This window comes from Argopecten irradians, chromosome 2 (assembly GCF_041381155.1).
Source record: "Argopecten irradians isolate NY chromosome 2, Ai_NY, whole genome shotgun sequence".
Lineage (NCBI taxonomy): Eukaryota > Metazoa > Mollusca > Bivalvia > Pectinida > Pectinidae > Argopecten > Argopecten irradians.
The window spans coordinates 6,964,189-6,983,768 of NC_091135.1; the positions used below are offsets into that span (position 1 = coordinate 6,964,189).

General features: G+C 32.9%; 1 protein-coding gene across 1 annotated transcript in view; it reads left to right on the plus strand.

Moving 5' to 3' along the window:
* Positions 1 to 18,677, plus strand: part of LOC138314286 (polycomb group protein Psc-like) — a 34,147-nt gene extending 15,470 nt beyond the window's left edge. The window contains exons 3-10 of the mRNA XM_069254548.1: positions 4,821 to 4,917; positions 5,361 to 5,416; positions 7,934 to 7,999; positions 9,577 to 9,658; positions 9,967 to 10,003; positions 12,177 to 12,275; positions 12,675 to 12,755; positions 14,571 to 18,677. Of these exons, the coding sequence (XP_069110649.1) occupies positions 4,821 to 4,917; positions 5,361 to 5,416; positions 7,934 to 7,999; positions 9,577 to 9,658; positions 9,967 to 10,003; positions 12,177 to 12,275; positions 12,675 to 12,755; positions 14,571 to 15,599 (1,547 nt within the window). The 3' untranslated portion in view covers positions 15,600 to 18,677. The remainder of the gene's footprint in view (positions 1 to 4,820; positions 4,918 to 5,360; positions 5,417 to 7,933; positions 8,000 to 9,576; positions 9,659 to 9,966; positions 10,004 to 12,176; positions 12,276 to 12,674; positions 12,756 to 14,570) is intronic.
* Positions 18,678 to 19,580: the final 903 nt, after the last annotated feature.

Here is a 19,580-nt window from a genome sequence, read left to right on the forward strand (position 1 = left end):
GGCGAAATTGTGACAAATACGTTTCTTTAAACTATTCTGATGCATTGATTTTGTCTTCTTTGATTGTGTAGTTGGTCGTCGCCGTTTCTTTTCATCAGTGTTTCCCAAAGGCTATGCTGATTTGATAGCAATTCCTGATCTCAATACCCTCATGGAGTAATCCTATTTGATGTTTATATCGTGTACCAACGAACCAATGTACTCTTATCATATTAAAGTCGCTTCTCTTTAGGTTCCAAACCATATTTCATTTATCATATACAAGATGATGCTGATATGATTTCCCATGGATGTTAGAACGTTATAGAGGCAATCACATTTGTAGAATTATGTAAAACAAAAGACAAACTAATAAATCCTTGTTATCAATCTAGACCTCTTTATCGATTTTGTACTACGGCTCCCGGGTCACTAACAAGATTTTACTATCAAAGGTTGTACAGGAAGTGTACATGTAATTGCCGGACATTACCGGGTCGGTTCTTTCCGGAAAAGCCCTTGTCTTTTTGCCAGACGACTTCGGTATTGATTCATCCCGGAGTAAAATAATGCGATACCGTAGATGATAAAATATGGGTCTACATTTCGTTGCACACCGCGGTCGATTCCAAATAAAGACGAAGATTGAATGGGTTAAGTGATGCACGTGTCGACCGCATGGTTTGGGATATAGTAATTGCGCGTTCATGTCTTAAGTGTTGTAATGCGTTTTATGATTTAACGCTAATTAATGACATTTAAAGATAATTGCTACTGAGAATGATGTGCATTTAGCATTATTTTGATAGCACGTTTTTTTCGCATATCTATAAATAGTGTTGACATTTTCGCATGCTTCAAATAACACATTACACCATGACCACCCCTTCGTGTCATGTCCCGTCGTATCCCATTATGTGGTAGAGGTTGTATGGTTATATATAATGTACTGATCTAGTTTAATCTGTTTAAAGTTGATCCAAAGTTCCAAACTTTATGTACCATAGAAAAAGTGCCGTATGCGCAATTCACTGTTTGAAATATGCTGTATTTTGCATTTTTTGTACCATTCAGTCCGTTAATTAAAATAAATGTACAAATAAAACTTCCACAAAAACTGTCCTCTTCCTCACGAAAGTATCAAAAACCAAATCACGAAAGTAACATGTTACAAAAGATAGCATAAATATAAATTAATTAATGATATGCAACTAAAATACCCAACCCTTTTGCTATTTGGAACTTTGGTAGGGAACACGATGATGATATTAATATATATAAATAGTGTTGTTTATTATTTTTGATCTTGAAGAAAACCAATGTTCCTTTATCTTATATCAATTTTACTATGGGTTCGATTTTAATAAGCTAAAGTCAATCACCACGAAGTTATTTGTACACATGTGCAGAGACCATTAGTGATTTGAGGCATCAACATGGTAAATAAAGAAGAAGCATACAGTGATCGTTTGCAGTAATATCCATGGTTTCTTATGCTAGTTTCCCCATTAGTCATACGTTATTAAGCCGATCTCGAGTTGCCACCTGCTTCGTGCATTTTATCAGCTGAATAGTGTACTGAAAAACACAAAGGAACGAACAATAGAAAGAACCATTATATATGTATACTTATAATTTATTTTGTATTTGGAATGATTTGTGATTAAGGCAGTCCCTAATCTTGGTATTAACATTTTACGATCCTGTGCACATCAGTTTTGTTCTTCCACCTAGAGTCATAATAATGTAAGCTGACGATACTATTCATTTTACCTACTACGGGATTACGTGAAGAATTGTATGTTTAGAATGCATTAATTTTATATTTTATCCGTCAGCAATTTTCATTATCTTTAAGTTACCATATAACAGTGATTAACGACGAACATATTATGTTTTAAAGATGTTGTTCCTAAAGTATCAAATGATCAAATGAAAACTCAAAATATACCGTAAAGTTGATGGCATTAAAGTCCCCATGAAGATGTTACTAACACCTAGAGCTTGTTTTGATCTGTTTTGTAATAAATCGTTATTCGTAATCCTGTCGTTATACATTTCAAAGTTAGATACCACCCAGTGATTGTTATCTGTAACACCATATGTGTCATTGGCGGATTTATGACTTTAAATGAATTGATCCCTATGGTAATAAAGATAGAGTTTTATTGTTTTGGTGAAATTGAAGATATATCGTTGTCTATTTCAGACGATTTTATGGCATATTTAATTTTATTATTATTATCAAGGTCGTTGGGAATTCAAAAGGTATTTTGATACAAAACAGAACAAACGTTATATGTTTCCTAGGTATTTCGGTATGTTACAAGCCTTTAGTATTCAATATAATGTAACCATGGAAACATATCAGAGTATAAATACGTCAGTTTGTATTACATGCATATTATATTAAAATATATAATTTTTACTAAATGTTGCAGATAATCTGATATGTGATTGTAGATTTATCAGAAACTTAGTTCAAGGCCATGTCTAGCTATAAAGTTATGTTCATAATCATAATTCGCTTGAAAAATTAAGATATTCAAGTTTGGTAACTATTTTTTATATGATACAGTCAATCCTACTTTAGCGACCACCTGTGTATAAAGACCAACTGCTTAATAAGACCACTTCAGCTGGATCACAAACGGTCACTTTTAACACACTTTGACCTGTGTGTAAAGACTACTTGGCTATAATGACAATTTTTATCTTTGTCCGTTGTTAGGTGGTCTTTATAGACAAGTTTGACACTTAGACGCAATATCGTTATTATTTTTCTTTAAGGATAAAGTTCCAGATGTTTGATGTTGAAATACGATCAGATCATTGAAAAATTCAATACACGAACTCAGATCGAATTATTTGCATGATTTGATTAAGTTTGATTGGTATATTAACGTCCTACAATGTATCAACAACCAGTGTCATTCAAGGATATATCAGGTATATATGGCGGATGAAAGCCGCAGTGCCCGGATCAAGCTGTGAAAAATTTCAAATTGTGGCGATAAGTCGAGGCATCGTTACCACCGCGGCACCAGGCTACACTATCCTGAGATGTATTTTATTATAAAATATTAATTTATTTCATGTTTCAAAGATAACTGAAATACAATGTGAATCATCACATTTTCAGAAATGGGTGTTTCTATGTGACATAAATTCGTCCTCTTTTGTCATATTTGATATTCAGGGGAATTTCTCTGAAGATAAATATATTTCAAAATTCAAACTTGTATTAACTAAAATGGAAAACTGTTAGTTGGATGTGTGATATTTGTGTCCTATATAATTGTTTTTTCTACTCTTGCTTTTCCTGGCATTCATGTAGAACGAAACGCAAGACAACACAGTATTGTCTTAAAAACAACAAAGAGAATACTTGCTGCATTCAATGAAGACAATAAGGGGAATTATGCGCACACCTTCTGAGTTTTCAGTATAGCACTGGGAATTAGCCAAGAAAAATGCATGTAAAATAGATTGTTTTGGGGAACGAAAACTGGCTAACTGTAGGGGCTTCGTTGTAAGTGTCTGACACTTCTGATCTGATGAACACTGGCACTTCTGCCAGGCGTCATCATTCCCCGGAATAATTGTCTATTGTTTTCTGCTTAAAGAAAAGCAAGAATACAGATTTCGACAACGGAGCCAGTTCCAGTAATTTCATTATATGCTTTGATGCATCACTGTAAAATAAATTCCTTAACATTGTATTCTCATACTGTTTTCATCCCTATAAGAAATGCACCAGCAACGGATTGAAATGTTGTTGGAAATGTAAACAGATAAACCATATTGTATTATTATTTTATAAAATGATTGCAGATAAAGAAAAACAAATTTCATTTTCATATTGCAAACTTACATGTCTTGTGCACATAACTGCCCCGTCTAAACATGTTATACGGCCATGTCATAGGTATCGGAAGACACTTGTAATGACACTATTGTGACGTCACATGTAGTTTTTACGTATGATCTTTATATGTCATCGCATGATTGTCTCAGTTGACGGAAAAGTGACATCCGAGTCGGATTTCAATTGTTTTATATTTACGTTAATACTAGTTATGTGATAAATAGAATCTTACACTCGTGACTATCTTACACTCCTTAAATATTTTGATATGCAAAGAACCTTATATCAAATTATTGAAATCGTTCGATAAATTCCAAATCACGTAGCCACTCATGTGAGATCAAATTCCTTTATATATTTTCGTGATATGTTACGCAAATGCACGATTGTCAGTGAAAGTTCTTTATATCGCATTGATGAATCCGCGAATATGTGAAATAATAAACCGGTCACTAGACCCTAAGATGTAGATATGATTTTCTAAGTAGAGTTCTTTACTAGCTTATCTCCCCCTAGTTTGAAATCAGACATGTGGTAGCGCCAAAAATAAGACAAATTTAAGTGATTTTTTTTTAAATTTTAAATATTAAAGAATCTGGTGGTCAGTCTTTAAAAATAACGAAGACACGAAATATTGTATGCACAATTACAGATCCATGATGGATGCTGCTGCATCACACATCTGACAAGTACAACAAGTATACCTGGAAATGTTACATTCAATAAAACTAGGACATGTTAGTATTTCATTTTGCTTATGTATGTGGTATACATTTATTCATGATAGTGGCTATACTGTTTGTGGGTTATTCCATTACATGATGACTGGGTTTTATGGGAAAAGTCTTGCTTGCAGCCATCTCACACTGCTTTTAGAAGCGTGGTAGATATTTTGTACTGGTCATTATGTCACAATGAAATCAATCTATTTGAAATAATTATTATGTTGTGTCCATATTCCATTTCATTGCAGTTTGTAAAACCTGCATTGTCCACTACCTACAGACAAGTCACTATTGTCCAGTTTGTAGCGGACTCGTTCACAAGAAAAATCCTTTCTCGGAACTCAGGTGAGTTAATTTGACCTCGGTTTGAACAATTGTCATCAAAACTCATAAATTAAATTGAGCTTAAATAAATTATATCATCAAAGTCGACAAATCAGATAAACAGTCTGTGAGTGTAACACTACTAGCAAATAAATGTTCACTTACATTAGCGATTCATTGTTACGATTTTCCCCTCTTTTAGCGAGTGCAGTGAATGCAGTGAAGCGTAATAATAATTAATATAAATTAAGAGGTATAAGATATGAATTGATGTTTATTGAAAAAGTACAACCCTGAGTTAATGTATCAGATAAATATGACAACATATATATGTACATCACGTGTATGATACGTTGGCGAATTGAGATATAATTCCATCAAATTTAATTTAGCATTTTATTGACATATCTTTAGCCAGTCAAAATAACATGAGGACTAACAACACTTTTCTAATATTTTACCAGATCTGACCACCTGCTACAGAACATTGTATATAAAGCCGTGCCAGGACTATTTACAGGTTGGTTTCATCGCGAAATGATTTAATATGAATTTTTCAATGTGGTTTGCTGGCTTAGAAAGAATTGCATGGATTGCATTACTCTATATCCGTAGTAAACTGTTGAACTATAAATTACAGAAAAGTTGAAGCAAATTTCATTGGTTGTATACTTGTAATTCCATAGTTACCACGAACAACGCAAATATTTACCAGCTTTTTAGACTAATATAACATATTATTGTTCTTTGTAGACATTTGTGATATTCATATTGCGATATCAGCCTAACATTTCTCGTTACGTAACACTTGATTCGTTGTAGTCATACAAATGCTTAGACACTACATTTACCATTATTTGCAAAATGTTTAATTTCTTGAATAATCCTGTATACAGCTACTTCGATAAATATTATATATTACGATAATAAAATTTATAATTTGCAACATGGAACCTCCTCAAAGCTGACGTATGTCGCATAAGTGTAAAGTTGTATCTATTTCTGAAATGCAATTGCGTTTATTTATTCAAAATCTTACAAAACATAATCAATCGTAGTTTTATAATTAAGGATAGTATATTGATGGACTCTTATCCTGACAAATCCTTATTGGTTATTTGCGTTAAAATTTTATGTTATGATAATGTAGTCCTATCAAGCTGGAAAGACCCTCTAATGCGTAGAGGTAAAGGAATCTAAGGAATGAATCGACGTCATTACGATTGACAGTTTTACAAATGTCTCATATCCTTTACCTGTATTCAGGGACATTTAGTTTGAAGTGTGAATCTTCGATAAATAATTTGGTACGGGTGTACTACAGAACAAATAGAATGAGCTTCTGAAGTTCGATTCTCCGTGGAGTCATTGACAACGTCTTAACCGCGTTTGCAAAACGTTTATTGTACTCAGAAAAAATGTCGAATCGACAACATTCCTCTGGTGGGTAATACACTTCAGTATTTTCTTTCTTTATTTGATTTTTACCACGTATTAATCGGACCGGTTTGCTATTTAGGTTATCCAGCATAGCAAAAGAAAGTACTTCGAAATCCCTTGAAGAAGTAAATAATGTTTTTGCGTAGTAAATGCACAATTTGATCCAAATTAATCACTCCTTGAACTGTATAGTACTGTTTATTAGGTTTCCAAGATAAATGTAAAAACACCTACCCAGTCTCAGGTTGCCAAATCGCTTTTCACATGAACACCACGTGTAGTGCTAGCCTAGATCTATCTACATGCCTATGTGTCCAACCAAATGACCATCAAAGTGTATTGACATTATGGGATGTCACGGGATGGTTTTCAATTAACTTCCTAAAGCCGTGGAAATTAATGTGAATTTGAAGCAACATCAAAGTTTATCAAGTAAACAGAATGAAAACAAACATGCAATATGATACACTTGGGGCCAGATAATGTATTCACATACATGTGTGGAAAATTGGCCTCCGGGAACATAGCTAAACCTGTGACAACATACAAAAGTTGAAATTAAGTAAGATAATGAAGGTTTAATTTTCTGAGAGAGAATATTTTCCGTAATGTCATTGTTTGATAATATAAATATATATATGATAAAAATATTACAATTTGTATATGTATAATGAAAACAATGGAAGCGGATTATGATGGATTTCTGTAATATCCCAGACAAACAAAGTCATAATGCAAAATAATAAAGCATTTACATTATTTAAAACAATGTCTTGTTTCATATTATAAGAGTCGCACCCTCTGACCTTTCTCTGACACCGTTGTCTGGCAATTTACTTCTAAATCGAAGAAAAGTAAATAGAACTGCTAAATGATCCGTCAGGTCGCGCGACGTTCGACATTAAGCAGTAAGAAGACAAAACCTTACACGTTCTGAAATATTATATTTTGTTTACTGTTCTTGAAAATCAAATAAACAGAGATGTTAAAAAATGTACGTTGCTGCTTTTTATGCCATGGCGCTTACATTGTTTTGTAGTAATACATGTAATGACTCAATGTCCTGAACATGTTCACAAATGAAGGCCAGAACAATGAATACCTTAATAAAGATAATTTCGCTTTTGAAAATGTAAATATAAGTAATGAATATTTAACAACATTCCCAAATGGTCCTCCAACACGCAACACTATCGCTCGTGATCTTAATACAACCTGGCTGAGAGAACGTTATTAAGATGGCTAGCGATAGCATCGCGTGCTATTGCTATATAACATACTTGCTTGAATATTAATATAGGTAAAGATTATGTATTATACAGGTGTGTCGCTGCTGGTTTGAAATTACAAAGCATTGCCTAGAGTAATTATTTGTGTTCAACACTCAATAGAGAACAATACGTAAATGTTGTTGTAAACAAATTACGTTTGTTGAATTAATATCAAAGTATGAGTTAAATATGATATGGTATAGAAACAAATGAATTAAACAAGTCTATTTTTACATAATCGAGAACGATAGATATACGTATCTTTGTTAAGTGTGATCAATTAATTAGGTATTGGATGAAAAAGTAATTGTACGTAATATTTTCAGATGAGATGAACAGAAGACGGGCCTGCTATAAAAACCAAGAAGGAGAGACTGAGAAAGGTGTTCAAGGTAAAAGATTAATATGACATATGTAATTAGAATCAACATTAATTTCATTTTAGAATTTGTCTGTAAGAATAATTTATCATCTTAAAAAAAAAGAATTGATCAGATTAATTACAGACTCATTTAAAGAGACAGATAACAAGGTTTAAACAACGTCACCATAAACGTCGTTTTACACGTTTATGAAATGTGTCTGATATATATTATTAAACACAGTCTATCACAAAATTACGTTCGAATGTGTTACAACCTCCACTCCCCACCCCTCCCCACTAAAAATCGTTTGTACCAAGGTTATGCCAACCGTGCCTCTATTTAGGGTTAAAGGACACATCATCTCTTCTTAACTGTATTGCTAGTCTGCCGTAAAACATAATGTCTTTCTGTAAATGTGAGTAAGTTATATTAGCCTTCTTAATTTTGTCTCGATTTACTTAAATTAATTTATACATATGCAAATGATTTTGCGGAATATATCGCTTCTATCTGCTAATGATATTTTAATTAGTTTGTAAAATGTAACTTAAGGCGACAAAGATACCGATGTTCAGCTATGACATTTGTACAACTTCCATTGAGAATAGTATGTCGATTGTCATTAGAAGATATGACCATCTCAATGACTGAAAACATATCTGATTTTGAAACTGTTGTGATCAAGGCAGCTAAACATGTGCGTTTGAAAATATTGTAAGCATGTTGGCATGGTTATCCAATTAGACAGCCATTGGTTGTTTTTCTCTGCCAGAATCATCTTACATAACGTCTCATTACGCTAATGACTGGCTGATGTTCCGGCTATTATATCTTTGGAAAATTAAACCCTAAAATAGGGTTTCCGCATTCTCTATTTATGATTAATTAAAATAAGTTTAGTCTACTTCTGAGTTTAAAATTCCACCGGAAATGTCAGTATATCTTTATGGTATCTATAGTCCGTCATCAGGCAACACTTGATCGTCCATTTTAAAGTTACAGATATATCGATTATATAACTAAGCCCACTACTATTGATTGTAGTCATTTATCATGCAATTTTTTCTCAAACAATCCCTCATATTTTGCGATACGTGCCTCTCTTAAGTATCCGTTTGCAGTTTTAATTCTCCAGCGTGTAAATGCACTTAATATTTATATTTATGAATCACCATAACGCCGTTCTCACTGATTGTTTTATAGAGAATTGCTGCGATTGATGTTCAGATACAATTCTTTAATTAGATTGTATCCTCTTTTGGTTGGTTGGTTGGTTTGCAATTATGAAGGCGTGTAGTCAAAATGGTCTTCACGTTGCAATGATATGGATACGTCTGTTAAATATTTATAGTAAAACACGTATATAACGAACGCGCGTACAACGGGTTCATGGGTAAAACGTAGTAATATTTATTTCCCAACAATGACATAATATGTTTGTAATATGTGTATAACGAACTATTTTTTTAACGAAGTGATTGTGTTGGTCCCCAGAGATTCTATATAACCGTTTTTTTACTGCATTTTAAATTTTGCTTCAAAAATCGAAATTACGATTAGAATAGCTCCTGAAGCACTATATTTATTTTGTGTCTTAAATCTAGGTCCGCTTTCAGCAGAAGTTGGCAAACGCATAATTATCTCTCCTGATGAAAAGATTAGTCTTTCCCTTGAATTTACGACGGGGTAAGTATTCATCTATGACATGACATGAATCTAATATGATAATACAATGAATTGTGAAATTAGTAACATTAATGCGTGTAATCATTAAAAAAATATTATTGAGATTAAAAGTACAATATACTGTACCTTTCGACGCACAGGCATTCTTACTTTTGCTGTTAGTACTATTTTCTTGTCGTGTCTGATTCCAGGCAGGCGTTGTTTATGAATCATGTGACCATGTTTGTTTACTTTGTAATTGATGTTGGTATTCAGTATGTCCATGTGACAGTAAAGACTTCTCATTATGATACTTAATTTCTTTAAAGCCTGACATCTTGTGAAGATTTTGAGGGCGAAAACCAGGTAAGCAATACACACAAGATAGATACATGTATGTCAACTTCATTTTATATGAGATTTTATGGATTGAGGCTCAGGAGATTTGATTTTTTCGAGCAGCCTTGGTGAGACAAGTCTCATAACATAGTATGATATGAATGCATGTTTAATATTCCTTTATCACATTGCTACCATAACGTACAATTTTAAGAATTTCAATGTGAAAATGTATTGGAAAGTTCTAGCGGTATTCGCCATTTTGTCAAGACGTTCTCGAAATCTGACTTAACGTCATCGTTAACTGAAGTCAAGTCATGATGTCATTATACATTTGCAGCATATGAAAATAACTCCAGGCTATGTAATACTAGTGGCATAAGCAACAATATTGCACAAGCGAAGACACTAGATATCCAGCGGATTATTTTATAAATAGTATTATATAATACATATCTTTGGCAAAGAGCCCTTTGTCTTAAACATCTGCACATTTAGCAATCATTTCAGTGCCCGAAAATTAAACCGTGTTTTTTTTTAAAAAAAAATCAAAGTAACAATTATAGATATTTAGGAACGTAGAATCTAGGCTTCAGTGATTGAACCAACAGATTTTAGAAAAAAAACCATATTGACCATCGACGGAACCTGGCGACTGTCCAAAGTAGGACTCAAACCGGCGAAAAAAGATAGCTACTACTATATTATTAGATACGCTACCACGACCAAATGATTGAGATATAATACGACAATGTTTGACACTCTAAACACCTGGCTACGACAGACAAGCAATGCAGATCTAATAATACACTGTAGAACAATTGAAACGCCACCGCAGCCCATATATGGATAGCTAGTGGCAGATTGTTGGCCAGTTTAAGCATTTGACATCCGGGACCTAGAAATGGATATTAGCATTAAATATCCGATACATTACTATTTGGTCACCAAAGCGTAATACGGGTCGACTGCAACGTAGGATAACACTCGAATCGCCAGATAGAATCTAAACAAACGGAAATGCAAAGTGCTCGTTTTGTTTCATACCTGCAGCTACAGAATCACACATTTGTCATTCAAATGTCGCTCAGAGACGTTTGTCTCGGGCGAACAAATGACTAAAGCATTAACAATGCACATGGTATATTTCTAAGTAACTGAAACTGCTAAGAGAAATTCATCTCAGCCATATATCAAATATACCCTGTCATTAACATCTGTTGTGTAACCCTTAAGTTCTCCGGTAATGCGTTTAACATTTGTTTAAAATGATTTATATTAATGCTAGTGGTATGAAACACCTGGGGATGATAAAAAATCATTTATTAGGCCAGTAATTGTTAGCAATACAATAAAGCATACATTGAGTAAGACTATAAAACAATATATCTCCTTCACTAAAAATAAAAAAGCTATTTGGAATACAGTATATTTACATAAATTACAAAAACATAGTAGTTATTCGCAAATGTACTGATATCCTCACATGATATTTGATGACAAGATTATTTACTTATTCATCTTCTGATTGATTCAATCATTTTAAAAGCATATCATCGATTCACGTAAACTATCGAAGATCAGTTTTCTACCAGATTAATAAATTAGACACATTGGACGTATCTAATGTTCCCCTAGACTTGATATACATGAATATAAAGTTAATACAGTGGAGGATGCAGTAATTTATCATCACTTCTTTTGTTACTTGTTTATCTGGTTTTGGCATATTACAGGGTTCCCTCCCTTGCCAGTTAGTATCCATTGTAACATCATTATTTTGGGAGCGAAATTTAAGTGTTTTTATTTTAAAGTATGACTTCACGCTCGCAACCACATGACGTCACAATCAATTCTTACCCGCAAGGAGAGAGAAATCAGTAATAATGCTGGAACATATGTTATTGTCACGTGTATCCGCTAATATCAATTTAATATAAAAACATTCTAAAAATTGAATTATAGTACGACAAATAATATTTCTGGAATCTTCATTTCGTAGATCATGACTTTCTGATCATTTAGTGTGTGCGTGATCAGCTTTTGGAACATGGATATTAATAACATGTATATAACAAAATTTATTATTTCTTTTATTACTGTTGCTATAGTTACCAGTAATATCACTCTTATTACATTCGATGATCGATGCAGGTTCCAGATTCCTTGGATGATATCATATATGTTTTATCTGTTACAGACAATCGATACTCGATACTTACTATGTCCGGCTGCAGTTACAATAGGGAACCTGAAGAAGTTCCTAAGGCTGAAATTCTCGCTAGCGGATACCTATCTTGTAAGATATAATATAGTTTGTGTCTAAAATATATTCTATAAAAGAGAAACATCAGGAAAAAAACACAAGGACATACATGCTTCACCTTCAATACATCAAGTAACACTCATTACGTTTATATGATAATGAAAACCGTCTATCCAGTGGAATTGTAAATGACTGTCTAGAAATGACGTCATTCATTGCAAATTTGGACATTTCCTTAATAGCCTATCTTAGTTTTTGTGTCTTGTGGAAAGTTTGTATAATCATATTACTGGTTTTTTTTGTCATTTTGATATTTGTATTTATAGTGTCTAATTCGATCAGATTATTTGAAGAAAAAAACCAATATCATAAACAAGCATCTTTAAGAATTGATAACGTAAACACGTGCATTATGCTTGTTGTATTTTACAGATAGATCTATACCACGAAGACGAGGTTTTAGTGGACACGTATAGTTTGGTAGATGTGGCATATATTTCAACGTGGAATGGGGTAAGACAATAAAAATATGTCATGTATCATAAATACAAAATCCGACATCTACTGTTTGACCAATGAGAGGCCGTCATTCCACATGGCAATTTAATTCTTTGAAAATATCACTGTTACTGGGCATGTACGTTTCATGAGGCCTTTATCTGACATTTTGATTTGAACAAACAATAGGCCCCATTTTCTACTATATCCTTTAAATATTCTTTTTTTTTCGAAATTCACAATAACGGTTGCTTATCTCTGTCTGCCGAAACTAAACCGGAATAACAAATACTTATATAGGAAATGGTACATGGTGGCCCCCGAAATCAGAAAACAAATACCTAAATATGAAATGGTCCATGGCGGCCACCGAAATCAGAATAACAAATACAAAAATAGGAAATTGTCCATGGCGTCTAATTTACGATTAAGCGTTGAAAAATAGAAAATTGTATTCCCGTTGTCAAATGGGTATTGCAACCTTCATTCTGATAACAGAAAGTTACAGACTAGGATAGTAATACGGGTCACATAGATTAGGTAACGTGTCAATATGAAATAAAACGTCAAACGATACCCTACAATAACACACAATGCAGACTGTTCATCAACCAGACGGTTGTATGCTGTCACAATATTGATTACAAGAAACTCTACAAATATGTATTAATCAAGCCAATACGTCATTAGGTACTTCTTTAGTGATATTAATAACGAACCAGATGAATGGAGGTCATATTCTCTTTCGCTGACGAGTAAAATAAGTCTGTGGGTTTGGGTATCTATGTACAAAAGAATATTTACGTAGAAGTTGGTCGACGTAGGCAGTGGTAACATATTTAAGACTATGGCTCGATTCATCAAACGAACCTAAACTTTTGACCCCGATATAATGGTTTTTCCCTTTCTTTAAATATTCCATCTAAAACTTAGGTAAACAAGACTCATTGAAAATTGACATTTTACTTGCTTACGACAGGAATCGGTTAAAAAACCCAGAGATGAAGAGAAAGTTGGATAATATGTGCCAATTTAATCACTAATCTACAGTGACCCATACTGCATATTTGCGAAATAAATGCTTTTGTGGGATACCGTCTTAACCGGACCTACATGTATACACGAACACATAAAATTAATCTATGTGTTTGCATGTTTCAGCATGTCCTATCTTTGTAGTTTTACATCTTATATCGAAATAGCATAACATGACATTCTGCAGTTTTCTTACATGTATTATACAGTTAAAAATGTTAAAAAACTTTCATAATAATCAATATTTCCATTGATTCTGTTTAACTTCTCTTTCATCATAATCGTTTGAAACTCAAATTTGCCGATGGCTGGCTGGATCTTGCAGTCACATAGATTTCGATAGAAAAAAAATCCCAAGTAAATTACACGTTCATGCAATGCCATAGTAACTGGTGTAAGAAAGAATTAAGACGGATTATTCAAGATGTATATCTGGTAACGCTGGTATGCAATTCCAGCTAATTTATCTGATAAATTTCGCTTGTACTGTATATAGATAAATTATCTCCTTTCACAATTGATAATGACAACGTCTAAGGAACTATGCATCACAAGTAATTCACTGAATCAGAAATCGATATTCGTCGTCTTTCAAAGGAAATGATAAATTGAATCTGCCAATCGATTGCACTTATCTTTCCTTATTGTCCATGAAAGCAATTTCTTTAGATTGCATTATATGGTTTTGTGTATTTGATTACTTAATGCAACGATATCCCATTGAATAATACCATATGTAATGGTTGAAGCAAAATATCTTTAATCATCCAATACTGGTCTGTGTTATCTTTGCAGCAAGACGTCTTGAAGTTGTGCTACGCTATTTATGAAAACCCAGCCAAGAGACTGAAACGCGCGAAATCCATAGATAATGTTCGATGCAATAATGACGATTCTGGTATAGAGGATGGAAACCAGAGCTTTGAGTCTAGTCCAAGTGCAGAAACAAGCTTGCTTAATGACAGTGGACAGGGGCTTGAGTGTGACGTGAATAAAAGTGAGGAGTTGAAACCCTCCGAGACACCCCCTGATAGCTCTATGGAAGACAGCCATGTCACAGTCGAGCATAATGACACTGAACAGAGTGAGAGTAAAACAGTCACTGAAACAGACAGTAAATGTGATCTAAATAAAGACAGTGTTCCGAAGGAAACTCCTGCGCCATATTACATGTGTTCGAATGACGTATCATTAACGTCCGCTAGCAATACGCATGATCGACCTTCCGATAGTGGGGGACCCCCGGAAGCAATGGAGTCTTTATTCAAGGATGAGGAGGATGTGGTTATTGACAAATTAGACGAGACAGTGAATAGAATCATAGCCGAGACAGACAATGAGACTGAAACCATGGATCAGCCCGTGGAAAAGAAGACAATCGACAGCAGGAGATTTTCAAATGCTTCAACAGAAACGGAAACACATGATTCTAGCGTATCTGTTCAAACGGATGTACAGTGCTGTAGTGATTCACTCGGTCTTACAATTAGTGTGGAACAAACACATACGTGTACGCAGACGCATGACAGTATTTCCGGTACAAATGGTGGTTCCGCCGACGTAGGGATGCAAACCACGCCCGTTTCATCTCCCGCGAAACACTGCAGTGTCCAAGACAAAGGCATTCAGCATAATGGTTGTGAGTCCGATCGTTCGGACAAAATAAAGTCCCATTCCAAAACTGATGATAAAGGGAGCAAGGAGGCGGATAAGTCGTGTTCTGGTGTATGCAATGGTCACAGTGTGAAACCTAGAAATGAAAAACTAGTGGTCAAACTCAGTAAGGAAAAGGACTCTGAATCGTATACGGCAACCATATCATAGAACATCAACCAAGAATTTGGCTTGAACAGTCTGTATACGGTCGCGAGAAGAAGATATTGTATGGGAGAAACTAATATTTGTATTTGTAAACGGAAATGGCAGAAAATAGCTGACAAAATTAAAGTTAGAAATACCACCTACGCTGTAAAAAAAGAAATTCATTTACGAAAAAGTTTTTTCTCAAACATACGTAATATTACTGAAAGTCTATATCACGGAATAGTGTAGTAATATTGATATGTTTCGTGATGTGATATGTGATATATGTTTGTCGAAAATAATGCATTGTTAACTAAACATATACCGAAGCAAAAAATAAGTAGATATATATTAAATCATTTGTTTCTTATAATAAATTGCTTTGTTAATATTTCTAGAAAATATTAACATTGCTTTCCATCAAGGACGTAATATTAGATTACAAATTGGACTTTGCTATCATTCGCATAACGTTAGATACCCATGATCAATTGTCTTGACATGTAAAGCAAAAGATTGATTTTATCTTAGGGGTTGTTTCCCTTAATCTGGATCAATTCATTGGATTAAGTGGGTCACAAAGTGTTACTGTATAGCGCTGTAAATCCGCGGGATGCTAATTTCGCGGTTTCGTCCGAGGAACCTATTCGCGGGGTTTTGTTTTCGCGGTAAACCGATTCCTCTGTATTCAATCATAACACTTTTGGATAACATTAGTGAAATTTAAAATATTTCGCTAGTGTTTTGAATTCGCAGATTTCCGGAAAACCGTAAATAAAGCGGAAATAATCACCCGCGAAATTTACTCGCTTTACAGTTACATTTTGGAAAAAAAACGGATAATAAATCACGCAACACTTTTAGAATACAGGAATTTATCCTTATTGTTATGTAAACAATTAGTGTATATATGTTTTCTTCCTTGTGTTTATGATAATACTTTAATGTATATAAATCCATTGCAATAGTTTTGATAAAATTAACATTATCATGTCCAATACAAATATCTTCACTATACAATCAGTTTGAATCGTATTAGGTAATATACAGATAGCAATACTTTCTAATAAGTTCCAAATATCCTTAGGTTTAGTTCTATTACGTTAACATTGTACTGACAGTATTTGAAATACATTCCCATTGAATTGAATATTATTGCAATATTTAAATAGAGAATGGTTGTTACAAAGCTTAGCTATCTTTGATTGAAGCGTTGAGCGTTGCGATTGATTAAAAACACATTCTAATCCTTTCAGAAGATTATGTGGCTCTAATTAAAGAAAAAGTTATTATATTTACATCATTATTTGGTTTGCTAAGAACGAAATATCTATTCATTGAATTTATTGATCATATTGAAATAATACTGATGATTGTTTTGATGACTTTATATATATTATTTATTCTTTTTATGGGGTATAACCAAGCGTAAATAATGATGAATATACGGAAATGTACTAAATGTTCCTTAATTTATAACCCCTACATTCGATAACTCATTATTTTATCATCATGTTTAATAAGCATGCTGTTTGAATAACACACTAAATATAACAACAAATAAAGAGTAAACGCAAATGATAAAAATGAGAAAATAAAAACAAATACAACACAAGAACTGAATATGAGTAAAACATGCGACTTACATGTATTTCACGCCTTCTAAATAAAAAGCCAAAATACATAAATATATTTATAATTAACTTACGGGTGATGCAATGTACAACTAAACCTTTTGGCACACAGGATGACTGTTTTAGGATAATTTAGCTCATTATCAAGTTATTTACAACCTGTATTTGATTTCCATTTAGTGTAAGGTAATGAAACAACGAAAGCGAAATTTTACATCTGAACCAATCGCAGATTATATCACGAAATAATTCCAAGGAGTTTTATCGGCCAAACAAATCCTTTACAGTTTCTGTCTTCAATATCCAAATTACAGAAAATGATATCGGTAAGAATGTTATAGATAATAGAAAAAAATCTCGCCTGGTTTAAAAAAAATCAAGCTTGGTACCTGCCATATATATATGTAGATATTATATTCTTTTTTGTCTTCTTTCCGCAGAATTGTTTACGCTAAGAAGGTGCTAATAGATAATTTACCCACAGATTTATGCCCTGTATACATACTCTCAACAAATAGTTGTAAATATTACGCTTATTTCACAGAATAAAACTAAATCAATATTTTTGTACGTAGAAACAATCAGTAGTACTTTGTGGGAAATTATTTTCATTCCTATTATACTTATTAAATATGGGTGAGGCTAAAATGATATCATGTTTGTATATTAGACTTTAAATACTTTACATGTATATAGTTATAGATTTAATGATCGATTAATACATTCATTTGAAAACTAAGACTTGCATAAGGTTTGCTTCATCGTCAACATGTTGTAAATATTTTCAATAGAAATATTTTCTGAAAGTTTTCGTGATATATAACCTACAAAAAGCAGATAAAACAATATTCATATTTACAACTCAAAAGAAATGCCAATTAATGTTTCATATTCACAGGGAAAATCAATAAATTATAGGCCTAATTGTTTCAGCAATTTTTAAAATTGAGTTTCTGCCAAATTCTTAATATTGTCTAATCATGCAATAGGTCGATACAAAACAGCATTCGCTTATACAATGTATCTTGTTCATTTTTATTTGATTATTAAACTGAAAAGATTTAATATAAAAAATGCACAGTAATAGTCACTGAAATCATTATAACGAAACTAAATCCTACACACACAAGTCAAAATTATACCTTACACACTCTCTATTGGCCAGCGGTCATTCTATCATCACCGTTGGGCTAACTGTAATATATAAACATATCCCCGGTAGTAGTTTTTCTTCTTCTATTAATTTAATAGCTAGATATGTACACAAATGCAGTTGAGTTATGTGCCACAAATGACGATTTGTTCGTTCCATTTATCGCATAAGTAGATATTTTTGTTTTCGAGATTATCACAGATGGAGAGATCATTTCAGTGTAGTTTATTATGGCTTTTGTTGATTGTCATATATCCCTGTTGTTTGTTTGTTTGTTGATTATTTTAGAATAAACCTGATGAAAAATTCTAATTCAAATTGTTGTCGTTATGTTTTATATAAAACGTAAGCCAATTTATGCTACATATATGCAATCAGGTTGCTTACAATTTTACACATTTTCATTTTCAATTTTATAATAAGATATTGTCGAAATACATATAAATAGAAGTCACTCTTATTTTTCACAAGAATTTTATAAACTTCAAAGACAGCATTAATATTCTAACACTGAAGCATTCACGAAAATATTTGGATCCATAGCAATTTTCAATAAATCGATAAAAAGACTTTGGAGAACAAATTCCCATTACAAACGTGCAACGTAACCACAATGGTATGCACAGAAAGTACAATGCACCTATAGGATTGAATGTCCACTGTGCATTGTTAGTATACGATAAAATTCGATGATTGTCACCAAGTGTTAAACTCGATCATACATCCCAATGCATATCTCGAAACCTGTTATATCAGTTTCTATTAAACAATATGGGTACTTGTCTATATTTAAATGAACTATGGTCAAAGATTATTTTTCCTCAAATAGAAAATGGCAAACATTATTAAATGTAAATACTATATTAGATCAATGTTAAAGATGCTCCACCGCCGACAGAGCATAAATGATATTCATTATTTGAACAATAATTGGTGTTTAATCGTGTATATAATAGTCTAATTTACACAAAAAAATAATATAAAATAGTTTATTTTGCCTTTGGTGCATGCGCAATCATTACTTCATTCCATATATGGTATAGTGCTATGGATTTTTTTCGGGATGCAATTAATTATTTTTCATATTTTTAACTTAAGTAAAATTAGAAGCTCAAACTTTTCAATGGTGATAATGGTGTTAAGTAAGTAACTTTTGTAACTGAAGAAAAATACTAAATCGTCTGCTCCTGTTTTTAATTGTGAAAAAATACCATT